Source organism: Didymella exigua, assembly GCF_010094145.1.
Source record: "Didymella exigua CBS 183.55 unplaced genomic scaffold M421scaffold_32, whole genome shotgun sequence".
NCBI lineage: Eukaryota > Fungi > Ascomycota > Dothideomycetes > Pleosporales > Didymellaceae > Didymella > Didymella exigua.
The window spans coordinates 126,585-149,304 of record NW_022984806.1 but is presented as its reverse complement, the minus strand read 5'-3'; the positions used below and the strand labels follow the sequence as shown (position 1 = coordinate 149,304).

The 22,720-nt window shown below is 52.9% G+C and overlaps 9 protein-coding genes across 9 annotated transcripts; 4 read left to right on the top strand and 5 right to left on the bottom strand.

Moving 5' to 3' along the window:
- Nucleotides 1-353: 353 nt before the first annotated feature.
- On the top strand, nucleotides 354-1,348 carry M421DRAFT_8196 (multicopy enhancer of UAS2; the record flags this gene model as incomplete). The annotated part of the gene is made up of 2 exons (XM_033597529.1): nucleotides 354-381; nucleotides 435-1,348. The coding sequence occupies 2 exons, from the start codon at nucleotides 354-356 to the stop codon at nucleotides 1,346-1,348; spliced, it is 942 nt and encodes a 313-aa protein (XP_033445366.1).
- A 388-nt stretch (nucleotides 1,349-1,736) lies between these two features.
- On the top strand, nucleotides 1,737-4,047 carry M421DRAFT_424139 (glutamyl-tRNA amidotransferase subunit A). Its single transcript, XM_033593663.1, has 4 exons — nucleotides 1,737-2,349; nucleotides 2,406-2,527; nucleotides 2,577-2,970; nucleotides 3,021-4,047. The coding sequence occupies exons 1-4, from the start codon at nucleotides 1,963-1,965 to the stop codon at nucleotides 3,999-4,001; spliced, it is 1,884 nt and encodes a 627-aa protein (XP_033445365.1). The 5' UTR covers nucleotides 1,737-1,962; the 3' UTR covers nucleotides 4,002-4,047.
- On the bottom strand, nucleotides 4,020-4,938 carry M421DRAFT_400550 (polysaccharide lyase family 3 protein; the record flags this gene model as incomplete). Its single annotated transcript, XM_033590202.1, has 3 exons — nucleotides 4,020-4,559; nucleotides 4,617-4,710; nucleotides 4,791-4,938. Coding segments are annotated over 3 exons (432 nt in total), but the record flags the coding sequence as incomplete, so codon positions are not given.
- A 2,546-nt stretch (nucleotides 4,939-7,484) lies between these two features.
- On the top strand, nucleotides 7,485-9,897 carry M421DRAFT_424136 (copper radical oxidase). The gene is made up of 3 exons (XM_033593662.1): nucleotides 7,485-7,877; nucleotides 7,930-8,342; nucleotides 8,395-9,897. Exons 1-3 carry the CDS (start codon nucleotides 7,497-7,499, stop codon nucleotides 9,692-9,694), a joined length of 2,094 nt encoding a protein of 697 aa, XP_033445363.1. The 5' UTR covers nucleotides 7,485-7,496; the 3' UTR covers nucleotides 9,695-9,897.
- A 1,689-nt stretch (nucleotides 9,898-11,586) lies between these two features.
- On the bottom strand, nucleotides 11,587-13,086 carry M421DRAFT_70865 (NAD(P)-binding protein; the record flags this gene model as incomplete). The annotated part of the gene is made up of 1 exon (XM_033596743.1): nucleotides 11,587-13,086. One exon carries the CDS (start codon nucleotides 13,084-13,086, stop codon nucleotides 11,587-11,589), a length of 1,500 nt encoding a protein of 499 aa, XP_033445362.1.
- A 474-nt stretch (nucleotides 13,087-13,560) lies between these two features.
- Nucleotides 13,561-14,173, bottom strand: M421DRAFT_94929 (uncharacterized protein; the record flags this gene model as incomplete). Its single annotated transcript, XM_033598249.1, has 2 exons — nucleotides 13,561-14,105; nucleotides 14,137-14,173. The coding sequence occupies 2 exons, from the start codon at nucleotides 14,171-14,173 to the stop codon at nucleotides 13,561-13,563; spliced, it is 582 nt and encodes a 193-aa protein (XP_033445361.1).
- Nucleotides 14,145-15,123, bottom strand: M421DRAFT_264995 (uncharacterized protein). Its single transcript, XM_033588726.1, has one exon. The coding sequence runs from the start codon at nucleotides 14,997-14,999 to the stop codon at nucleotides 14,472-14,474; it is 528 nt and encodes a 175-aa protein (XP_033445360.1). The 5' UTR covers nucleotides 15,000-15,123; the 3' UTR covers nucleotides 14,145-14,471.
- A 1,990-nt stretch (nucleotides 15,124-17,113) lies between these two features.
- On the top strand, nucleotides 17,114-18,010 carry M421DRAFT_8191 (uncharacterized protein; the record flags this gene model as incomplete). Its single annotated transcript, XM_033597528.1, has 3 exons — nucleotides 17,114-17,341; nucleotides 17,441-17,897; nucleotides 18,000-18,010. 3 exons carry the CDS (start codon nucleotides 17,114-17,116, stop codon nucleotides 18,008-18,010), a joined length of 696 nt encoding a protein of 231 aa, XP_033445359.1.
- An 847-nt stretch (nucleotides 18,011-18,857) lies between these two features.
- M421DRAFT_424130 (phosphate permease) lies at nucleotides 18,858-21,287 on the bottom strand. The gene is made up of 2 exons (XM_033593661.1): nucleotides 20,811-21,287; nucleotides 18,858-20,757 (listed from the first exon to the last, which is right to left on the bottom strand). The coding sequence occupies exons 1-2, from the start codon at nucleotides 20,890-20,892 to the stop codon at nucleotides 19,043-19,045; spliced, it is 1,797 nt and encodes a 598-aa protein (XP_033445358.1). The 5' UTR covers nucleotides 20,893-21,287; the 3' UTR covers nucleotides 18,858-19,042.
- Between the last annotated feature and the right edge of the window lie 1,433 nt (nucleotides 21,288-22,720).

The window sequence follows — 22,720 nt, the reverse complement described above, 5'->3', positions numbered from 1 at the left end:
CGCCGCGGCTGTTTCACTTGATGGAGGGGTAATTGTGCCATGTGATAAGCTCTGCCGCCTCATTTTACTAAGGCTTTGCTCCATTTCTATGTCTTACCCAATTTATCGCGGACGAAAAATGAAAGATTGCGGTTGTAAAAGAATTGAATGAAAGCTCAGGTTGAGCACGCGTCTGATTGGACGAGTGACGCCATCAGGGTTCGGCAGGAGCTGCCCCTCGGCAAAAGAAAATGTTATCGTGGAAGGAGACGCGATAGCGAATGTTGCAACGTGCAAGGCCTCTGTTAATTGACTCTCTGTCTCGCAATCGTCCCCAAATCTTCTCTTGCAGTATTTCAATTCCGTACCGCAAGATGGCCGGCGTTCCCAGCACCTACGATGGTGCGCTCCTTTCCCACCGCACCCCACGTAAATACCACTGACACCAACCCCAGCGCCCGTTCACATCGCCGTTATTGGCGGCACCGGCATCCAGTCGCTACCTGGCTTCACCCTCGCTGCGACTCTCGACGTTGACACACCATGGGGCAAGCCTTCCTCGCCCGTCAGCATCCTGCACCACCCCTCGCCCTCTTCTGGCAAGGTCGTCCCCATCGCCTTCCTTTCACGTCACGGTCTTTCCCACGAGCTTGCGCCCCATGAGGTCAAGAATCAGGCCAACATCGCCGCTCTGCGCCACCTTGGTGTGCGCACCATCATTGCCTTCTCTGCCGTGGGCTCGCTGCAGGAGGAGGTCCGCCCGCGCGACTTCGTAGTCCCCGACCAAGTCATCGATCGCACCAAGGGTATCCGTCCCTTCACATACTTCGAGAAGGGCATGGTCGGCCACGTTGGCTTCGGCGATCCCTTTGACGTCAAGCTGGCTGACATTGTGCGCAAGTGCGGCCACAGCTTGGAGGGTGAGGGCGTTACGCTGCACGACAAGGGTACCATCATCTGCATGGAGGGCCCGCAGTTCAGCACGCGCGCCGAGTCCAACATGTACCGCAGCTGGGGCGGCACTGTCATCAACATGTCTGCTCTGCCCGAGGCTAAGCTAGCACGCGAGGCTGAGATCGCCTACCAGATGATATGCATGGCCACCGACTACGACTGCTGGAGGGGCGCCGAGGGTGAGGATGTCAATGTTGAGATGGTTATGGGACATATGAAGGCCAACGCCGACAACGCGAGGCGCTTCGTTGGTGCTGTTCTGAACGAGCTCAGCAAGGAGGAGCACGCAGAGCAGGTCCAGGGCAAGCACCTTGAGAACCAGACCAAGTTCGCTGGCTCCATGACCAAAAAGGAAGCTCGCGGACAGGAGACCGAGAAGAAGCTGCAGTGGCTCTTCCCTGGCTACTTTGACTGAGCAATCGAGGTGTAAACTTTGCTAACGAGTATCACGACATAGACCCATAGACCTGGGTATAAGCTACCCATAAAAAGCATTATAAATGTTCAGCCGGATACAGGCCGGCGCATTCACCAGCCTTGCTTCTGCACGCTGTACTTTGCCAAGCGTGCGACCCCATTGGGCAGGTCACTATCAACACTTTCGCATCAAATAACGGTCGTCGACATCATCGAATGCAGACGGAGATATCGATTTGTACCCGCGTCAAGCAGCCAATGTCTGTCCAGCCGCGGACTGATCTCCAAGCTCAAGTCCATCGCACCTGCCTATTTCAGCTAGCACGACACGCATCATCGATGAACCACAAGCTTTGGAGTTGACTAACATGAATGCAACCGAAACACGGTCATTCAACGGCGAATTGATACTATCAGGCATATGTCGTGTACTCTGTCAAATAGCAGTTGGTAAGTCACACGTTTCGACGCATCTCACAACAGCAGCTTTGCGTGGTACAAGTGACACGCATGAACGGCAGAAAGGGTGGTGCGTACATATGTGCTAATGTTAAACATCGAGAATCCTGAACAACAGCTCTTACACACCTTTCTTATCGTACAGATCGACATATGTCCGGCTTCGCTACGTCCCGCGGGGAGGCGAATTTACCGTATCCTTGTATGACTGGTAAGGGCCGGCAAGTCGAGGCGGGTGGTGTTTACAGCAATGACAGCTCCGACTATAAGAACCGTCGTGCAGTGCGCAAAGCCGATAATCATCAGCTGCCTATCCAACCATTAGCCACACTCTCCCTTCCACAAGTGACGTCTTACACGGTCGGCATAATGGTCTCGATGTGGTTACTCGCAAAGGTCTTTGTGGCATTCGCGCCCTTGACCAGCGTTGCCGCCCAGTACTCCACAGCGCCAGTGCTTCCCGAACTGTTAGATGCCACTGCAGATGAGTTGATTGCCGGACTGAAGGCCGGCCAATTCACCAGTCTTGACTTGGTGCAGGTAAGCATCCATGTTTACTTCAATGTGCACAAGTGCAGCTTAATGACTTGCGTCAGGCTTACGTAGAACGTATTCTTGAAGTCAATGCAACCCTGCACATGGTCACAGAGATCAATCCTGATGCCTGGACAATTGCGAAAGAGCTCGACGAGGAGCGGTCATATGGAAAGGTCCGCGGGTGAGTTGTGATAAACTCATGTTACCGGGCGCCACTAACCTATGATCAGCCCTCTCCACGGCCTGCCTATACTCATGAAGAATAATATTGCCACTGCTGATGAGATGAACAATACTGCCGGATCATTCTCACTACTCGGAGCCAAGGTCCCACGCGACGCCACTGTTGCTGCGAAACTTCGTAAAGCGGGTGCCATCCTGCTCGGCAAGACAAACCTCTCTCAATGGGCTAATTACCGATCCGCAAACTCTTCCAATGGCTGGTCTGCGTATGGCGGTCAGACCTATGGTGCCTACTACCCGGGCCAAGATCCCAGTGGCAGCAGTAGTGGTAGTGGTGTTTCTGCCAGTCTGGGTCTTGCTTTCGGCACTTTGGGCACAGAGACTGATGGCAGTATCGTCTCACCGAGTCAGCTGAATAACATAGTTGGTATCAAGCCAACTGTAAGTGCCATCAACATCGTGCAAGGGATGTGACGCTAATAATCATCCAGGTCGGCCTGACAAGCAGAGCCCTTGTCATTCCCATCTCCGAGCACCAGGATTCTGTTGGTCCTATGGCACGTACAGTGAAGGATGCGGCTTACATCTTGCAAGCAATTGCTGGACCTGACCAGTACGATAACTACACATCCGCCATTCCGTGGGCCTCAAATACCACCAATGCCACAAAGCCGGATTACGTTGCGGCTTGCAGGCTGGACGCACTGGCTGGCAAGCGCATTGGCATTCCTCGCAACGCAATTGGCGACCGTAACATCGTCTCAGCCCCCATCTTCGACGCCTTCGACTCAGCTATTGCCATTCTGAAAGAGGCAGGCGCGATCATTGTCGACAACACCAACTACACCGCCTACGCGCAATACTTGAACTCCACCGCCGAGGACACCGTGCTGGCAGGTGACTTCGGCCCCAACCTCGCCGCATATCTCGCACAGCTAACATACAACCCCAATGACGTCAACGATCTGGAGGAGGTTCGCAACTTCACGCAGACATTTCCTGCCGAAGAGTTTCCCTCCCGCGACACCGCAGTCTTCAATTCAGCGCTAGGGCTGAACTTTACAAACACCGATCCTCAATTCTGGGCCGCGTACCAAGAGGATCTCTTCCTCGGCGGACCTGGTGGATTGTTGGGTGCGCTGGCCACATACAACCTCGACGCCGTTGTCCTGCCTACTCGCACCGCATCGTCCATCAGCGCCATCATTGGCGCTCCCATCGTCACCGTTCCGCTTGGCGCGTACCCGTCCAACACGACTGTTATCGCCAACACGCGCGGGAACCTCAACGCTACCGCGCCTAATATCCCGTTCGGCATTACTTTTGCTGGCAAGCACTGGGATGAGGAGAATCTTATTGGGTTTGCGTACGCTTATGAGCAGCGCTCGAATGTGAGGACTAAGGTCAAGCCGTACATTCAGCCCACTATCGAGTTGGCGGATGTCATTAGGTATAAGATTAGCAAGCTCTGAGACAGCCATTCGTAGCTTCTGAAGAACTTAATCGGTTCACTGCATCTCTAACAAGTTCCAACCTGAACTGCATATGCCCATCCCATTCGCCATCGCCGCATATTTTCTTCGGAGATAAACATGTGCTAACACGTGGGCTGATTTGCATGCTACCTCTGCCTCTGCGTATGGACCGTTCGCCAGCGTTATTTCGGTGGATGTTGTCCGTTGTGTACGCTTGTCTGTCAACTCACTCACCACAGCCAACAACCCCTTCGGACGACGTCTGGTCCGCGTTGCAAATGTATGTACAGACGTATTCATATGAACGAGCGAAGAGGTACATATAGCAGTGTAGCGGGTACCATCAGGACCAGAGCCCAGCTTGCTCAGTTACCATTGCCCTTCACAATGCCCTTGTAACGATCGCAACTCCTGGTGTTGCTCTGGCATGAGTTGATAATGTTGCAAGTGTCGCCGTAGTTCGTATTGATACCGCATAGCACGCCGCCATCCCTGGCCGTCACACCCTCGATGATGATATTGCGGGGTCCGCCGTTGGCGGTGCAGTCGCCGCAGCTACGAATCTGTCGCGTTATGCACCTAATAGTTTGCTGAGTGAAAGATGTCTTTTACTTCGACAGAATCTCTTTTCTACAGTCTTCGGCGAAGAAGTTCCTGATACTGACTGTGCCGCGGTCGTTGAATTGGAAGGGTTTGTCTGCATCGCCTACGATGTGTTAGCTGAGCTGTCAATTCTTGATGATTGAGAACAACCGTATCTTCGCTCCTCCACCGATTACGTCTCACCAGTGGGTTGCTTAAACATAGCAGCGTCCTCGCATACATCTTCCCACCACACGTTCTCGGGAGTGCAAGGTCCGCGGCAGTGGTTGCCCTCAGCCTGAGCTTCAGCTAAGATGCTGTTCTTGATGGTTGCGTCGTCCTGAACGATGAACGTAGGACCAGACCGAGACCGATGAGGTCTACGAACTGATTTTCCGGGGTCATTGTCCTGAAGAACGCAGACAGAACTCGGCAGCCTTGAGTTCGACGAAGGGTCGTAGGCCGGAACAATATGGAAATTCATCGCACGCCGGTGATTATTTCATTCGTCAGAAGCTTTGCTGACCAGGTTGAGCTGAGCGTCAGCAGAGCGCTTGTGAGAACTGGGGTTTCTCGGTGACTACAGCGGCAAAAAGTCGCAGCGGCGTGATATACACTAAGCAGATAGCGAATGTGCATGTCAAAAGGTCAGTACTTCATCGTGCGAATTGACCCGGAATGGAAGACAGCGCGAAGCCGGTGAGATGAGGTTAATGAGCGTTGATGGAAGTGCGATGAGGGCGACTGCCCCTGGTGGCACCTGGTGTAAGTTGGTCTGCCAAGCACGTGGCTGCTGACGCGCTCTTGGCTTGGTCTTCTTCGCACAACTTCCGCTTCATTTCATCGGCATCACTTCGCCGGCCACAACTTGTGCTAATTCTCTCCGCGTAATCGCAAGTCAACATGCAACGTTGTTCTTGTTATTCAGTAATGTTGCCGCCTTCCAAGCCCGGTGCGTGCCCGGTGCTGGCTTAAGGCCTTAGTATGTCGCTTACCGGTCCATATGGCGGCGGGTGGTGACCTTTGTTTCGCGACCCAGGAACGACAGAATGTCGATTGAGGGATGCTCGCAATACGAAGATAAAGACAGAACACGGCTGAAGGCATGGTGACCAGCTCATCTGTTCTCAACGTCTTTCGATCCCTTCGCAACAGGAGCGCTTGTGATATTGTGTCGCTCTGCCGTACGGCCAACAACCATCCCGTACCTCGTGCTCGCCGCATGTTGCAGATTTACCTTCCTCTCTCGTTTACCTTATCAGCATCGTCGCTTATTGAACCGTTCGTCATGGTTCTCAGCAGGGCAGAAATTCCCTCTGCATCGACGGCTTCTCGACCAGGCTGCGAACATACTCGCCCATGCATTCAAGAGGGCGTCATATGTAAGTTCTGAAGTCTCATGAAGCGATTCGATACAGGTCTGCATTTCTGGTCGCTTACGCTTCGCTAGCCATGACTACAAATTGACTTTTGAGCGTGCAGGAGGCGTCTGCTCTTCCATCTGCAAACCTCTTGGCATCAGTTACAGCGCATGTCATTCGCTCAGTTCTGACGCCCGATATTGACTATGCAGGAATCGATACAACGCTCCTGCAGTCCACTACTGCGATGTGTATCTTCTCCACTTTTTGTACTCACGACTCAGCCTTAGCCCGGTACACGGGAACAACAGTGGAGCTCCAACAACCCGGATTAGGCAACTGTATCGAAGAATGCGATGCCGCGTACCGCCATCCCGGTAATGGTTCCCTCGGCCGGCACCGCTGCACATGCCCTTGATCTGAGCCTTCACCGGTCAGCGTCCAAACCTCCATAGGTCAAGAACCTACGCCTTGATAAATATATTGTGCATCTGCAGCCTCTCAATACCTGAGTACGCAAGGTCCAAGGACGCGAAGGATGCGGATAGCGTTTCGGACAGGGGCCCCACAGCTCGCATTCAGCGCTAAACATTGACACCTCATAGTCACTCTTCTCCCAAGATGGTCGGTGAATATTCAGGTATATCTTTGGAAGTCACTCTTAATTGCGTGGTGGGAAGTAGATGAAGGAACGCTGACCCAGCCCAGTGATTCTTGTCCGATCCCAAGCCAAATAAAACTCCATTAGGCCAGTCAAAACCACTCAAGCCAAGCCGGAGAGACAGGAACGTCAGCCTGGTAGGCGGCCATCGTGCATCGTGGCTGTGGTTCAGCCTTGGTATTTTTACTCAATTAGTGCTTTGAGGTGCCAGATAACGTCTGTACGTAGAAGTTGCATATCCACACTGGTCGACAAGAGCTTCCTGTCGATGACATGCGACTAGTACCGAATAATTCCAAAAGAGTTGGGGGAGGAGCTTAGTAGTGGCGCGGGATTTTGTTCATCCGAACCAATGCCGAAGAGGCTGCCGATCCACTTGTGTCAGGAATATCAGAATCTTACAGCCAAATTACTAGTAACTTATTTATTAGAACTCTATTGATTGCCGAGGTACTCAACACTGCCTAGATAGTACCCAAATTATTAAATTAAGTATAACTTGTTAGATTTAAACATGCTGCTGGCTAGAAAGTCTTGGATTGCAACTGCCGGTAGGGTGAGGATGAGGGTACATCAAAGGTATCGATTTACTCACAGATGATCAATTATGAATAAGTTAATATTAACAAGCGCAACTCGGTAAGTTGGGTTCACCCCTACTAGTGTTTTCGATACTATTGGAATTATGCGGTACCACGAATTGCATGCTTGGTTCGCAGACACTGGCCGTGGATCCTGTGGGCAACTGCTAGGGCTAGTTCTCGATCCAATGAACACTTTCGAAGGAGCGAATCCCAGCTCTTAGGCAAGGTACCCACAGAAAAGGGAGGTCTATATAAGCTTCAGACTGCCATGTGTGTATGTTGTATTCACTCCATTCATTTCACAATGTTGCGCCCAAACGCCATCGCTCTCGTTTCCACTTTTTGTCTTTTCCAGACTTCGGTAGCAATCAATGCATGCCCTGTTACTGATACAGCCTTTACCGGAAGTCAGGGCATTAGATATCGTGTCTGCCCCGGCACCGACTTGATTGGAGGTTCACAATCAGTCACGCCTAATGTCGCCTCTACTACAGCGTGTGCGCAACTTTGCGACGGTGCCATGAACTGCTTCAAGGCCGTTTACGATACACAGACCAAAGACTGTCACATCAAGGCCACCGCTGGCCTGAACTGGCAACCCAATGCACGCTACAATGTCATCCAGGCAGAGCAAATCAACATAGCGAAGTGCCCCTACCCCGAGACAACGTACACAAATAACGGCGTAGGTAATCTCTCCCATCCAAAAAAAGTCTATGCTGACCACCGCCGTGTAGAAGACCTTCAATATCTGCCGTGACACCGATATTCGGGGCGGAAGTGCGCAAGTGATCAATGGAGTCACAACACTAAACGATTGTGCTCAGCGTTGCTCGTTAGTCGACACCTGTGTCCAAGCAGTCTACGATTCGGCCGCTTCGGTGTGTCATATCAAGGTGGACGCGAACGCAAATACCCTGATATGGTCGACAGACAAGCGTTTTGATGTCATCCGCCGAGCAATCACGGCTAATTCAGCGACAAACGGAGCCTGGTCTGACTTAGTCAGACTGCCAGTCATTCCAGTGGCTGCTTATGTAGTGCCGGCGTTCCCCTCTTCAAGCCGATTGATGGTCTTTTCCAGTTGGGGCGTCGATGCTTTCGGAGGCGAGAGTGGCCGCACCCAGTTTGCAGACTACAATTTCAACTCGTAAGTCTTGCCAGAGAGTATACCGTACTCCGATACTGACCACATGCAACAGTGGCGCTGTTTCTGCCCGTACAGTGGCCGAAACTCAGCACGACATGTTTTGTCCCGGTATCAGTGCTCTGGAAGATGGACGCATCCTCATTCAGGGTGGGTCAAACGCCAAGAAGAACAGCTACTACAACCCCTCCACCAACACTTTCACCGGCGCACCAGATTTGATCATGGCACGTGGCTACCAGACGTCTGTTACCCTGAGCGACAACCGTGTCTTCACCATCGGTGGTGCCTATTCCGGTCCGCGACAGGGCAAGGACGGCGAAGTTTTCGACCCGAGGAGCAGCACTTGGAAATCACTCCCCGGCGCAAGGAATGGACCAATGCTCACTACCGATGCCGAAGGTATCTGGCGAGAGGATAACCACGGCTGGCTGTTTGCTTGGAAGAACGGTTCGATCTTCCAGGCTGGCCCGAGTAAGGCTATGAACTGGTACAGCGCCAACGGAGATGGTGCTCAGGTCGCAGCCGGTACACGAGACACCGATGATGCCATGTGCGGTATTTTTGTTATGTACGAGCCCGGCAAGATCCTCACTGCCGGTGGCTCGCCTGATTACACCAACTCCGACGCCAACAAACGTGCTCACTTAATAAGTATTGCTGAGTACGGCCAAGCTGCTACCGTAGAGCGTGCTCCTGATATGGCATACCCTCGTGGTTTTGCGAACGCCGTCGTGCTCCCTGACGGCACTGTTCTTGTCACTGGTGGTCAGCGCCGCTCGAAGGTCTTCACCGATGATGATGGTATCCTCCAGGCTGAGCTCTTCAACCCGGCAACTAAGTCTTGGAAGACCCTCGCAGCTGAGGCAGTCCCTCGTAACTACCACGCTGTTAGCATCTTGCTCCCGGATGGTCGTGTCTTCAGTGGCGGTGGCGGTCTTTGCTACATTGCTCCAGTTGGCGGAAGCACAGTCAACTGCAACAAGCTTGTTGACCACGCTGATGGCCAGACCTTCTCGCCTCCTTACCTCTTCAACGCTGATGGCTCCGCTGCTGCCCGTCCTGTCATCTCAGCACTCAGCTCCACTAGCGTCAGGGTCGGTGGTCAGTTTAGCATTACCACGTCTACTGCCAACCCCATTTTCGCTCTCGTCCGCATTGGTAGCGTCACACACTCGGTCAACAGTGACCAGAGGCGCATTCCACTGACGACCGTCACGCGCAATGGCGCACAATATACCGTCACTCTGCCTAACGAAAGCGGTATTGTGATCCCCGGACACTACTACCTGTTCGCTCTCACCGCTACTGGTGTTCCGAGTATTGCACGAACAGTCAAGGTTACTCTTTCCTAGATATCCCCTTCATTCTTTCATGCTTCTTGTATCGTCATGATATGAGCACAAACTACAACTTCCTCAGGAGTATATCTATATCTGTACTCCCTGCTGTACACAGTATCAAATATAGCAAATATGTCCTAAGAATATTGTCATCTACACTCGTGCAATTGTAATCAGACAGATGTTACTACGCTTAGTGAATACCAAAACCACCGTTGATCATTTCCATCGCGCATTTCGTCGTTTCGTCCAGGTCCTCCTTCTGCAATGGTCTCAAGACATGCAGCAAGGTGCTAATACTACCTTACATACTGATCATATAAGCAGCTGGCAAGCTCACCAGGCAAGAGCAGCTCAATAATGACAGATGTAGTATCCTAGGTAACGAACTTCGCGGATTTACACCAGTCACAAACTGTGATAACGTCGTTTCTTCCTAAACATCGTCCAAAAGCGTAGAACCCGCCTTCACGGAGCTCAGAAAGGCAGCCCACGGGGGATGCTGTGACGTGCGCGTGATTTGGTCACGCATGTGTCATGTTCAAGGCTACTGAGTAGCTTGATGTAGTTCCTCTCGCGGTCTGTATGCTGGTACCTACAGCATTATTCAATTTATTTTACCATATACAAACAACCACTTGGCATTTCGTGTGGAATGAATCCGCAATATAGTATCTACGAGCACAGCTAATTTCTAACCAACTTAAGCTAAATAGCCCCGTTGTATCTAAGCCTACAATTCAGGGACCAAGCCTTGCAAACCCCAGCTTAGCCTTGTGTTTCGCTAAATGGCTGTTCGTATGTGGTAGGGTGTAGTACATCTTCCAGACTATTGCTGTCAGCACTAAAGTTTCTGGATGTCCAATAGTAGGTAAGCTACATAGGCAGGCCCGATGTGCCCGCACGACTAAATGGCACGGTGTCAGTTGACACACGTTTCGGAAATGCAAGTGCTTTGCAGTCCTTTTCGCCGGTTAGTCCCACGAAAAGCAGCAGCCGCAATGCGAACACTGAAGGGCAGCTGATCAAGTGTAACCACGTGGCTCTGATCACATGATATCCTGTTGTGGCAGGCACTGCCGGGTGGGCAAGTGCACTTCCCTGAGAGCTGAGAACTTGTGTAACACCACAACACGACATCACACAACACGACAACAGATAGTAATACACTCGTTAATCACAGTCTCCGACCGACACTGTTCACGCAGTTACATCAAGCCATAGCGGCTAAACACCGTCACGATAGTTACCTGGTCATCTTTGTCGGACAAGGATCTGCCCTGCCAAGCATTATGTTGGTGTTTCAAAGCGCTCGGAGGTAGGCGGAGCTAAGCGGCAAGGACCCCCCCGCCTGCCACTGTGTCGGGAGGGACAGCTGCCGGTCCCGTAGCGCACGAACACGGCGATGTTTGCGATGCGCTTCACGGATGCCTCAGCCAAGCAGTTTCGGTTTGTGGTTTGTCTGACAGCCCGCTGGACCTTGATGGACGCTGCTGGAACACTCGTGTGGAGACTCGGGCAGATCTTCGTGTTGTTGAGAGGCGGCATGACGAGGAAGCTGTGGGGCGAACATCTACTTTACGAGATAGCGATAAACGCAATGACGTCATGAGGGTTGCTCGCAGATGTGTTCATGTTGAGCATATCAGGGGGTGTAGTCTCAAGTTACAGAGCTTTGAATAAGTCATAATTAGTAGCACAGCGACGCGAAGAATATTGTTCGAAGGTATCAGAATTCTTGAAATTGTAAATCTAGCGCGATGCAACGCTTTCTATCGCTAAAGTGTCATGACTTTTCCTTGCGCCAATCGCCGTTCAATGCCTTGTATGTGAATATTAGGTGGTATCATCTGGAAGTCTAGGTTCTTAAAACCTCAATCGCTCAATCGCTAAATGTAATGCATCTATGCAATCCTCTCAACAGTCTTCATAGCACCGTCACGCTCAAGGGCGTTGTAGGATTCAGTGAGCTCCTTGACGAAACGCTCGTCGCCGCGGAGATCATCACCGAAGAGATCGCCAATGCTGAGAAGCTTCATTGGGTTGCCCTCATCGCGAGCAATCTTCTGGAGCTCATCATTCCTAGGGTCAAAAGAGAGCTGGAAGTCGTGGCCCTGCTCGTCGATACCGCGAAGGTAGCGGAACCATGCGGCAGTTGCAAGGGTGAGGCGGCGGAGAGGACCTCCAGCGACGATCTGCTCGGCAATGGAAGGCATGATGAACTGGGGCAGCTTGCCGGAGCCACCAAGGCAAATTCGGGTGATCTCATCCTTGAGTGTGGGGTTGGAGAAGCGGCCGATGAGGGTCTGGATATACTCGTCGACGTCAACGCCGGGGATCTTAGGGAGAAGAGGCTTGACCTCCTCATTCATCATGTTCTTGATGAACTTGCCGAAGACAGGGTGACCGATGGTCTCATGGATGTACTGGAATCCGGAGAGGTAACCGGCGTATCCCATGGCAGAGTGAGAAGCATTGAGAAGGCGGAGCTTCATCAGCTCAAACTCCTCAACGTTTTTGACGTCCTTGACAACCTGGACACCGACCTTCTCGAAGGCGGGACGACCGTCACAGAACTTGTCCTCGACAACCCACTGGCTGAAGGGCTCAGTGACAACGGGCCATGAGTCCTCAACACCGAATTCCTCGCGAAGATTGACGACATCCTCTTCGACGGTCCTGGGGGTGATACGGTCAACCATGGAGTTGGGGAAAGCACCGTTCTGAGCGAGCCATGCGGCAACGTCAGGGTCGCGGTGCTTGGCGAACGCGAGAAGCATATCACGGGTGATGTGACCGTTTTTCTGCATGTTGTCACAGGACAGAACGGTGAAGGGCTTCAAGCCAGCCTCGTAACGACGCGCCAGCGCAGCGTAGACGAAACCAAAGAAGGTGCGGGGAGGGTGAGCGCCAGCAAGGTCGGCTGCCATGTCTGGGTGGTCAGTCATGAGCTCGTGTGTGTTCTCGTTGTAGAAGTAACCGCTCTCGGTGATGGTCATAGAGACAATGTGGGTGTCCTCGTGAGCCATCTTAGCAATGACAGCCTCAGCGTTGTCAGGAGCAAAGAGATAGTCTGTAATGCTGCCAATGACGCGAGCCTTGGATCCGGGTGCGGAGCGCTCGATGACTGTGTAGAGGTTGTCCTGAGGTACGAGGGCGTTCCTCATCTCAGCATCGAAGGGCTGCAGGCCGACACCGCAGATAGCCCAGTCCTTGAGCTTCAGCTGCTCAAGAAGGCTGTCGACATAGACGGCCAAGTGAGCGCGATGGAACCCACCTACACCAACGTGGACGATGCCGTGCTTCATGCTGGCGCGGTCGTAAGTGGGAACAGTGGCGTGTTCCAACTCAGGCAAGTTGGCGGCGTTGAGCCTTAGTGACTGGGGCTCTGTAGCGTGAGGCATGGCAGCGGCGGCCTGTGAGTATTTGCGAGATTGGGAGGTTGAGGAAGCGGTTTGCTGCTGCTGTTGTGTGGTTTGTGCGGCGGAAACTTTGGAAGAAACTGTTGTGTGTGTGGAGTGTGATCTCGCTACAATTGCTCGAGGGAAAGGTCTGAGGGAGGAGCGGAGGGTTGAAGTAGACGACTTCTGTGCCAGGGACACGGCGAACTTCGCGTGCTTTGCAAGGTTGAGAGGAGCCATTGTGAAAAGTTGTACGTTGTCCGCTCCGAAGTGGAGGGAAATGCTCAGGTTTTGTCTTTTTCAGAGGGGCCGTGGTGGGTCCTGTGCACGGATGTGTATGATTGACTAAGGCGTGATGTATTTTCGATGGAACGTGTGGAGAAGACCTGGAACACGGGTGGCTTTACTTTCGTGTTGACATTCTTCCCCGAGTTCCCCGACACAGAAGGTGCACAGTAATGGCGACCAGACTGGCGGTCAACAAATTCGGAAATTTACTAGGTATAGGGGGAGTCCAGGTGACCATCGTCCTTGGTTCAGATCTGCTAATTTTGGACGCACTGGCAATTGTGAATGCACAACGGTGCCATTCCAACAAGACTCCGCCCACGTGGACGCAGAATCCATTACCAATCTCCAGTTTCCAGCTGATGCTTTTTCAGCGGTGACGACGCCCACCTCCGAGCTCTGTCCGTTCGAGAAAGGGGCCGAGGAAATTTGCGCGTTCAGTGTCGCAAACTGTCCATAGCGCAGGCTTTGCAGCGCCGCCACATCAGGAAGCCGGTAACCCGGTGCATACAATTTTGGTGGGGAATTGAAAGGCGCATCCGCTGCCGCAAATCCATCCCTCTGCAAGGGAAGGTTCGAATTTTTTTCAGCCTTGAAAGAATCGACTAGCGGCTTATCGTGAAGGTTCGATTGGGTGGCGAGCCTCTGATAGCCTTGACGCGAGCGACCGGCGAGTCTCGCCGCGCCAGGTTGAGGCTCCTGGCGCGTGGCGGTTAGCTCCACCAGGAACATCGCTTCCATGCACGGTTAATCCTACCCACTTACCTGCAGCCGGGAGCGGAGCCGTGGGGGCTGGATCCATGATAAGAGGTTTCGGGAGACGGCGAAAGGGCACGGTCGTATGTTGCAGGACAGTCAGAGTGAATACCTGGAACTACACACCACATTTCAAGGAGCGGTGTCCGTAGGTTTGGCAAAATTCCGACAAAGTTTCTGAGAAGTATTGATTGGTAGCGTTGAGTCATTGATGGCGCTATTATCTCGGACACATTATCGCATCTCCAAGGTGCCCTTGCTGTCGAGCCCACGCTTGAAGCATGCCAAGGGGGTACATCGCGGTCAGCCGGTGGTACAAGCAAGAACGAGTTTCAACGTGCGGATCACTGGTGTGCACGTCGCTTGTGTAGTATTCCAGTCCATCGATCGCTTTGTAGTAGATCCCACGCGGCAGGCGTATATGACACGTGTTCATATCTCACACCCACGCGAACATGTTTAATGTGGTCGTGGTGCTGATTTCCCCAATTTAGAACGCATTGATCGACCTGGGCACCATGATATTGTATGGAGTGGCGAACGTTGCGACCACATTGCGCTATGAGCGGAACGAGATAAAACAGTGTGGGTCTTATCGTCCCTTGAAGACCAGTGTCTCCGCTGCAGCTGATTTTGCCAGAAGTTAAGTCCCACTTTCCGCAGATCCAGATCCTTGGGATCGTCGCGTTACCGGCCTGAGACTGAGATCGTGGACATCCCGTCCTTCGAAGGGTCATCTGACAACGAGCCGTACCGTTACTTTCTGACACCGGGCCTTGCGAGGCGAGCATGCCGAGTCTGCTACCTGTCAGAATCTCCGACTGTTGCAGACTCCGCAGACTCGGTTCCCTGCGAAGAGGGTGGATCCGCATGTCAGGAGTGAGGCCTTGCTTTCAATTACTATTCATCTGAGCATTGCACGTCCGCTACTCCGCATCTGCTGAAAGGTCCAGTTATGAGCAATGGCATGTTGGTCCGTGTTAAGGCATGCCGAGCTCTGCCTGGGCACGAACATGACCTTGATCACACTTGCAAAGACCTGTGCAAGTTGGTGCCTGGCGCCTGCTCAAACAACCCCAAAGTATCACTCCAAAGAGACAATGATGTGTGAGTCCGAGATTCATGGTGTTGAGAATAGAGCAAGGCTGGAGGCGGGGCCTAGACCGATGCACACGGACAGTGGAGATAAAGGATTGCCCACCCTTGCAGACCTTTGGAGCCTTGCCCCGGAGAATTCAGTGGACCGTAGCCGAGATACTGCGATGGTGCGAGAAGGAGTGGAGCCCTGCGGTGGCAAGTTCTCGTGTATCACATGCCCCAGATGCTCGTAATAGAACGGTCGACAGTACCCCAATGATCGGTCAACCCGTATGAAGAGGTGCAAGGGCGCGATCTCACTGGGTAGGCATGCGAAGGGCATCTTGTAGGGGCATTTGGCGCTCGGGTCGTCAAATGGTCACGCCCGGGAATGGCTTTCGAGATGTGAAAGAATGAAGCTGGACTTGGGAGTGGAGATCAACTTGCTCAGAAGAGGTCGCGTATGGGCATGCCGCTTCAATATATTGGTATGGCTGTGAAGCGTTCGTCTGCAAGGCGGTCAGCGCTGTACATTTTGAGGTTGCTGCGAAGGGGAGATCGATGAAGCATGAGAAATCACGGCCCGGTTGGTGTTGCACCGCATACACTTGTCGGCGTAGCTGATTGTTCAAATTGCGGCGAGGAGTCACCGCCCAGCGCAAGTCATGGCAGTGTACTAAGTAGTGAGGTGTGGGACATTGTAGGTGGTGTTGTGAATCGGAGCGAGACGCGCCGCTGTCCCCTTCCACAGCTTTGCAAAGACCATCGTCATCCGGCCCGTGCGTTCGCGCTAGCCACAGTGTGCATCCGCAGGAGCTGCCCAACTGTCAAATACTCAACTCGCAACCTTTGTTATGTCTTATGCTGTGAAGTCATCTACCTGCTTTTCCCTGCCAGGAGTCTCCAAACCTCTCCCGCATCTATAGGGCTGCACAGCGACTAGCAGGCATCGCCTTTGCCGTGTCTCTAGTCATATCAAGCTGATCTCTGAGCTATGAGCACTCCAACGACGCTTAAGCTGCGCCTTTCAAAGCTCTTACACTGGGTCTTAGTAGGGAATATTATGTTGCTCTCATGTCAATTTCAAGTGTTACATGTCGTTCATTTCTTTCGCCTCTTTTTCACAAGAATCACGCACGTCGAACTTAGAATCAATTCAGCTGCATATGCACTTTCCTCATAGAACTGAAAAGTGACCCGTGTCGCTGATGGGCTTTTGTCATTCACTTTTGTCGTTTATCCCGCCAAGACAGTAGTGGGATGGTTCTCCAACCGGCTATCCAGGATGCCCGTCGTTGGCTGCTTCACCAGTGACTGTTCATCCATTTCTTCGCCTCCTGTCCAGGATCTGTTATCTGTTCAGTAGAGAAGAGAATTGGAGTGTAGGATATTACTATCTTCCACTGGAACTTCTTCCCAAATACTTCGTAACCACTATTTGTCGCTGGTGGGCACTGAACTGTCTACTCTGTTGCGGCAGACGTAGCCGCTGTATAGTCGATGGAAACTGCGCTGAGTTGCTTGCTAGCTAGGAGGCGACCATATATACATGCCCTGAGACGTGCTAGTCCAAGGTGGTCAACAGAGGTGACGATCAAGGCCTGTCGGACCGACTTGCACCGCAACATATTCCGTTGTTCCACCAGGATTGGAAGAATGGAAGCCGCAGAGGTGCATGTCTAACGTTCTCTTTCACATCCTTCACTTACGCAGGTCACTGCACCTTCGCGCATGATGTACTCGTCTGATGTCCGTTTGTTCTTTCCTCACGCGTGGACGGGCGCACTCGCACAAATAAAAGCGCAAAACTCCCCGCGCCTTCAGACCATCCTTTCTACCTTCAACTTCGTATGTTGACTCCACTTTCAATGCAATCTTCCACCGTCTCACATCCACGCTATCCCATACTATGAACCGGACTCCCCCCGCTCTCGGCGATACTGGTCACCCTGAAGACCGCGTCATTCGCATCGTCAACCTCTGCCATGAGGCTGACGGTGAGAATGTCCGCGACTTCTTCGGCGATGACTTCACTGTCATCGACTTCATGCGGGGCGTCAAGTACGTGCTCCTTGCAACAGAGCAAGAGCGTATCAATGCGCAGGCTCTATCCGGCGGGAAGATCCTCGATCGTGAGGTCAATGTCATCCGCGCCCAAGGCTGATTCCGTAGTGAGTACTACATGTTTAACAGCTTTACGAGGAAAGTAGCCTAACCTCTTCCAAAACCTCCGCAGCTGGCGACAAGCTCCTACCTCCTAGCAATGACAAGCATGCTCGAGCCTTCAGCGCTGATGAGCCGCGTGATGAAGTTCCTCCTGCTGTTGGTGACGTTGAGGCATTCTCTTTACTGGGCATGGCGGCGATCCCTCGCGTGGCACCTCGTGCGCTCACCACCGCACCGACTCGCAAATCAGCCGGCACAGCAGCGCGCTATGCAAAATCGACTCTTGTTCATGAACAACGTCGATCAAGGTCCTGAGGTCAACGAGACGTCGTTCCGTCGATATTTCGGCAAGTACGCGGTCATCGACGTGAAGCGTCCGCTTGACCCGCGTAGCAATACGCCGCATCCTACAGCTTTCCTCATGTTCTCATCTGCTGAGGACCGTGACGAAGCGCTCCATTCGCTCAATAACGTGCCCGTGCAAGGTTGCAAGGTTGCTCTGGAGGTACCCAAGACGCTTCAGAATGGTAAGTTGTTTTCCAGCTTGTCACTTTCGGGATGCATGAAGTTATGCATGCCGTGATCATGTGTCATCGAACCGATCCCGGATATACTGACATTGGGCACAGTCGACGAATAAGGCTCCTTGCCTACCTCCAACACGAATGTCACCACTTTCTATCTTCCCTCGTGATTCTGTAGCCAGCAGCACTGCTGTCGATGTTTCTCTGAGCGGTTCTATACTGTCTAAGCGCTACTAAGCCACTTTCACCAGTGACCGGTAACGGAAAAGAGCAGTAGTGGCTGTGGGCTCCTAAGGCTGAAGATCGCGATTGGAGATGGTGTGTAAGAGGACGAGGTACGTCCGGCGCGCGTGAGGGTGGTGGAGTGGGTTGGAAGTGATGTATTGGGAGCAAGAACTGCGACCCTATCGTTTGCGGTAGGTCATTGAAGGGTATTATGTCTTTGAAATTCGATACGGAAGTGCAGTGCTGAGGGCCTCCATCGTGAGGTACATCGTGAGGTGCATTATAGCCAAGACCGTGTATTAACGTGAAGTATCAGATCTGCACACTGAATTTTGGCATCTTCTATGCGGGCTTCAATTTGTGCGGATCGTCATCTTGGGCTCATGGGCTTCGCCACCAGCCAAGACAAGATCGACCATGTTGCTGGAACTTCGTGCTGATGCATATATGGCATTATTAGACAGAAATCTGTACTCATGTTGGTGTCCGGATTGGAGCATCAAGGGTGCAGTGACGAGGGTACAGTGGCGCTGTCAGTCGCTTTTGACCATGTGTGGTGTGTGGCTGCGACCGAAAGCTGAGATGGCGATGTTAGACCAAAGCAACAATAATCGTTCCGAGGGTGAGGTCACAGACACTACCTCCATTGAATTGCGATGGCTTGAGTACTGTGGCAGGTATGTTATCAATAGAGATACATGGTCACATGTACAGGCGAGCAGCAAGCCATCCCAAGGTCACAGCAAAGAAGGCAGATTTGAGAGAACGTCAAAGGTTCTGATGCCAATCATTGTCTATCATTCTTAGAGCGTGTATCATTACAAAAATGCGGTATATCCATGCCGAAACAATCGACTATCGCTGAAAAGAAAGAGGGTATTCGTAACCTGTGGACAATTTTGTAGATGCAGAAGATCAAGCATTTAACCGAAGTGAGGCGCGTTGAGTACAATACCCATAGCAAGACCACCGATGGTACCTGCAATAGGAATGGTCATGATCCAGGAGAAGACAAGGAGACCAACACGCTGCCAGTTGACAGCCTTAATGGTACCGTTGCAAAGACCGACACCGACGGTAGCACCAGTGATGCACATGGATGTCGAGACTGGGAGCGAGTATTGCGAGAAGATCAGGACAGTGAGCGCAGCACCCATCTCCATGGAGCAGCCACGCGAAGGCGAGTGGTAGGTGATCTTGTTACCCATGACCTTCATGATGTTGTATCCGTAGGTGATCAGACCAAGAGACAGGGTGGCGGAGAGAACAGCCAACTGCCAGATGGGTACGGGCGCCTTGGACTGGGCGGCATTACCAGTGTTCCAGGCAGAGTAGATGACGGCCCAGGGACCAACAGCGTTACCGATATCGTTGGCACCGTGAGCGAACGAGGCGGTGCAAGCAGTGAGAACTTGGACGAAGGAATAGGTGTGTTCGACCTCGTTGGAATACTTGGGGGCATGGGCGTAGACGCGCTCCATGCGGCGACCCTCAGGGGTACCGTGGATACCGGTCTGGGCAGCGTGAATGTCATAGTTGGCACCGTAGAGCGCACCGACGACGATCATGGCGGGGACGCGCTTGACAGTGATGATCATGTTCCTCTTCTCATAGATCTCGCCAGTCTCGATCTTGTTCTCGTGGAGGTAGCGCATAGCCCAACCGAGAAAGCCGCTCTTGTTCCTGAGCTTAGCGTGGAAGCGGTCCTGTCCCTGCTGCATGAGCTCCTTGTAGCTGAGTTGGCGGTCTTCTTGTTGCTCGTGGACAATGGCAGTCTTCTCGTGGTCGACAGGGGTGATGTCGTCAGAGGAACTGTCAGACTTCTTCAGCTCGGGCTTGTGGGCCTCATCCTCATGCTGGACTACAGCATAGTCGGGAACGCGGGCAGCCTCAGCACCCTCAGGGGAGGGGCGGCGGAAGAGGAGAGGACCCTGGAACATGTGGTACCAGCGGACGGTGTGATCCCTCTTGACGACCTTGGCGTAAAGGTAGGGGACGAAGAGCAAGAGGGCGAGCACGGCGAGACCAACACCGCAAGAGACGGTGACAGTAGCTACATACCACGCAGGCTTCTTGTTGAGACCAAGGTTGGGAGATCCCTTGTAGACGACGGACAGAGTACAGATGGTACCAGCGATCAGGAAGAAGAAAGGAGCAGTCCAGATAGCCCAGGGAACTGGGTTCTTGCGGAGATGCACGATCGTCTTGATGAGCATGAATATAATGGCACCGAAGCAGGCGGAGGCAGCGGGAGCCATTCCAAGACCAGCGAAGATAGCACCAAGACCTTTGCCCTTATTCCATCCCCACTGGACATTCTTAGCACCGGCGACGGCGACACCGACACCAGCAACCGAGGAGATGAGCGAGTATGAGGAAGAGACGTGAGCAGAGTGACGTGTGCACCACATGACCCAGATAGAGGCACCAGCCAAAGCGCAAGTGAAAGCAAGCATCTGGACACCGGCATCGTTGCGGAAGGCAGAGTTGGGGATGATTCCGTTCTTGATGGTATCGGCGGTACGGGCACCGACAGTGATGGCGCCGACCATCTCGAAGATGGTCCCTAGAATCATGGCCTGGCGGTAGGTGACGGAGCGGGAAGAGACAGAGGTAGCCCAAGCGTTGGCAACATCGTCTGAAGTGATGGTCAGATATTACTCCCTTGAAGGTGGGGGTGAGAACACTTACTAGCACCGTTGTTGTAGGCATCGAGCATAGCAAAGAACGTGCCAATGGCGAAGACATAGTTGTACTGTGTGAGGCGTGCCATTGTGTTGGTTGTTGTCTGCAGGCACGCAGGTATGTAATGTAGTACTCAGCTGGAGTGGAAATTGCTGGCTGAAGAAATGGACAAGGGGAGTCTGTGAGACCCTATATATGCACGCAACGCTTCTGCTGCGGCTTTTAGGCTGCTCGTGTCGACGCTGTTCGTGGTACCGCCTGCTGTAAAATCCTAGTGTTCCAGCCGGATCAGCCCTGGTCGCAACTCGGGCTAGAGGCGTATATTGGGGCAGCCACCAGCAGCCAGTCCATCATCTCTGCTGTTTGCACGCGCTCAGCCACTCAGCATGCAGGTTTCAAGGGCGAAAGACTTCACACGTTGTTGCGTAGATGGCTCTCATTGGGCGGAGTGTCCGCTCGGGATCGCTGAGACTTGGCATCAAGGTAACCTCCTTCACTGGCACTAGCGTCCTGACCTCAAGCTTCGGAGTGGAATCTTGGAGGTCGATGGAGCATTTGGAGCTCGCAAATAGGCAGATGGACCGCTGCTGGGGCTCGGCGCCCAGACAGGAGGCGTTGAAGAAGGAACTAGCGGACTTGGCCAGCGAGCATGCGGAGAGCCAATCAGCGACCCCACGTGGGCCACGTTTGTATTTGAACCGTTCGGTCTCCTCCACGCTGCGCTGCTTTGATGGCTGACCGCGCCCCAGTTTCGTGACATTTTTCACATTGGCAGTCCGCGTGCTTGGATTTGCCTTCCAGAAGCGCGACGCAGCGCTACCGTCGGGCCTCAACGTATCCTCGGGAGGGACTTGTGATGGCTGCAGCCAGGATCCGCGATATTGAAAGAGGCGAATGGGGCGACGCAAATAAGACGAAACTCAATTCGACATTGATGGTGTCGACACCGAATTTGTACGGACGACTGGAACGTGCAGCCGAGTTGTCAGATCAACCAACAGCAGTCGCGTATCCGACCACCTGGTCCCCTTGGTGAACCTCGAGTACGGATTCGGTACAAGACCGCTTCCAAATTCGACGTTCCTGGAGCTGGACCCTGATGTTATGGAAGGCTCAGATATCACCAACCCAGAATCCATCGACAGAGCATCCCGCACAAATGGTTTTGGGCGTGGAGCCATCGACGCTTTCCAGCTCGGGACTGCATGGTGCATGCACGATTATACCCAGCTGAGGTTTGTGTCACAATCTATCTGACCTTAGGGCTGCCTGCCGGGTCTAAGGAGATGATGAGCAGCTGTACCACGGTGGTAGCACTGCTGGCTGCTCTTAACACTGGCGGCCACCATGAGGCAGATATCTCTGACCGTAGCGCGGATGCGCTCCACGTCATCGATGTAAAAGAACTTGTTCGATCTATTTCACGATGTCGCATATGATCAAGAGGAGAATTTCCGCCACACATTGCGCTCTTTTATTCAATGGAGGCCTGCGATGTCCGTGATAGACACGCCATGACCCGCAGCATAGGCATAGTCTGACTTGGCACAGTGTCCAGATGAGTTGACTGCCCGTCTGTAGAGGACGCGCGTGATGTTGATCTTGCAGGGTTACCGAAGCTGGCGTCTAGCTCCTGATGCGGTTCGAATGGTGCGCCCGGAAGCCATTGATGGCATGGCTCAGGATCTGCAGCACACCTCGAAGGGGAGGTAGTGAAAAGGAACACGTGCGTCGACCACCTGGAAAGGTTGTCTGTGAGCATTTGACCGCGCTCTCAATAGCCTTGCTTGGTAAGGATTACTGGATCCATACAGCGTAAGGCCTCTATAGTCAGGAGAAGAGTGTCTCTCTGTCAGACGGTTACTGGCTATTGACTGCGAATCTTTGTTGCGAGCGATTTGCGTCCCGGGCTTGCA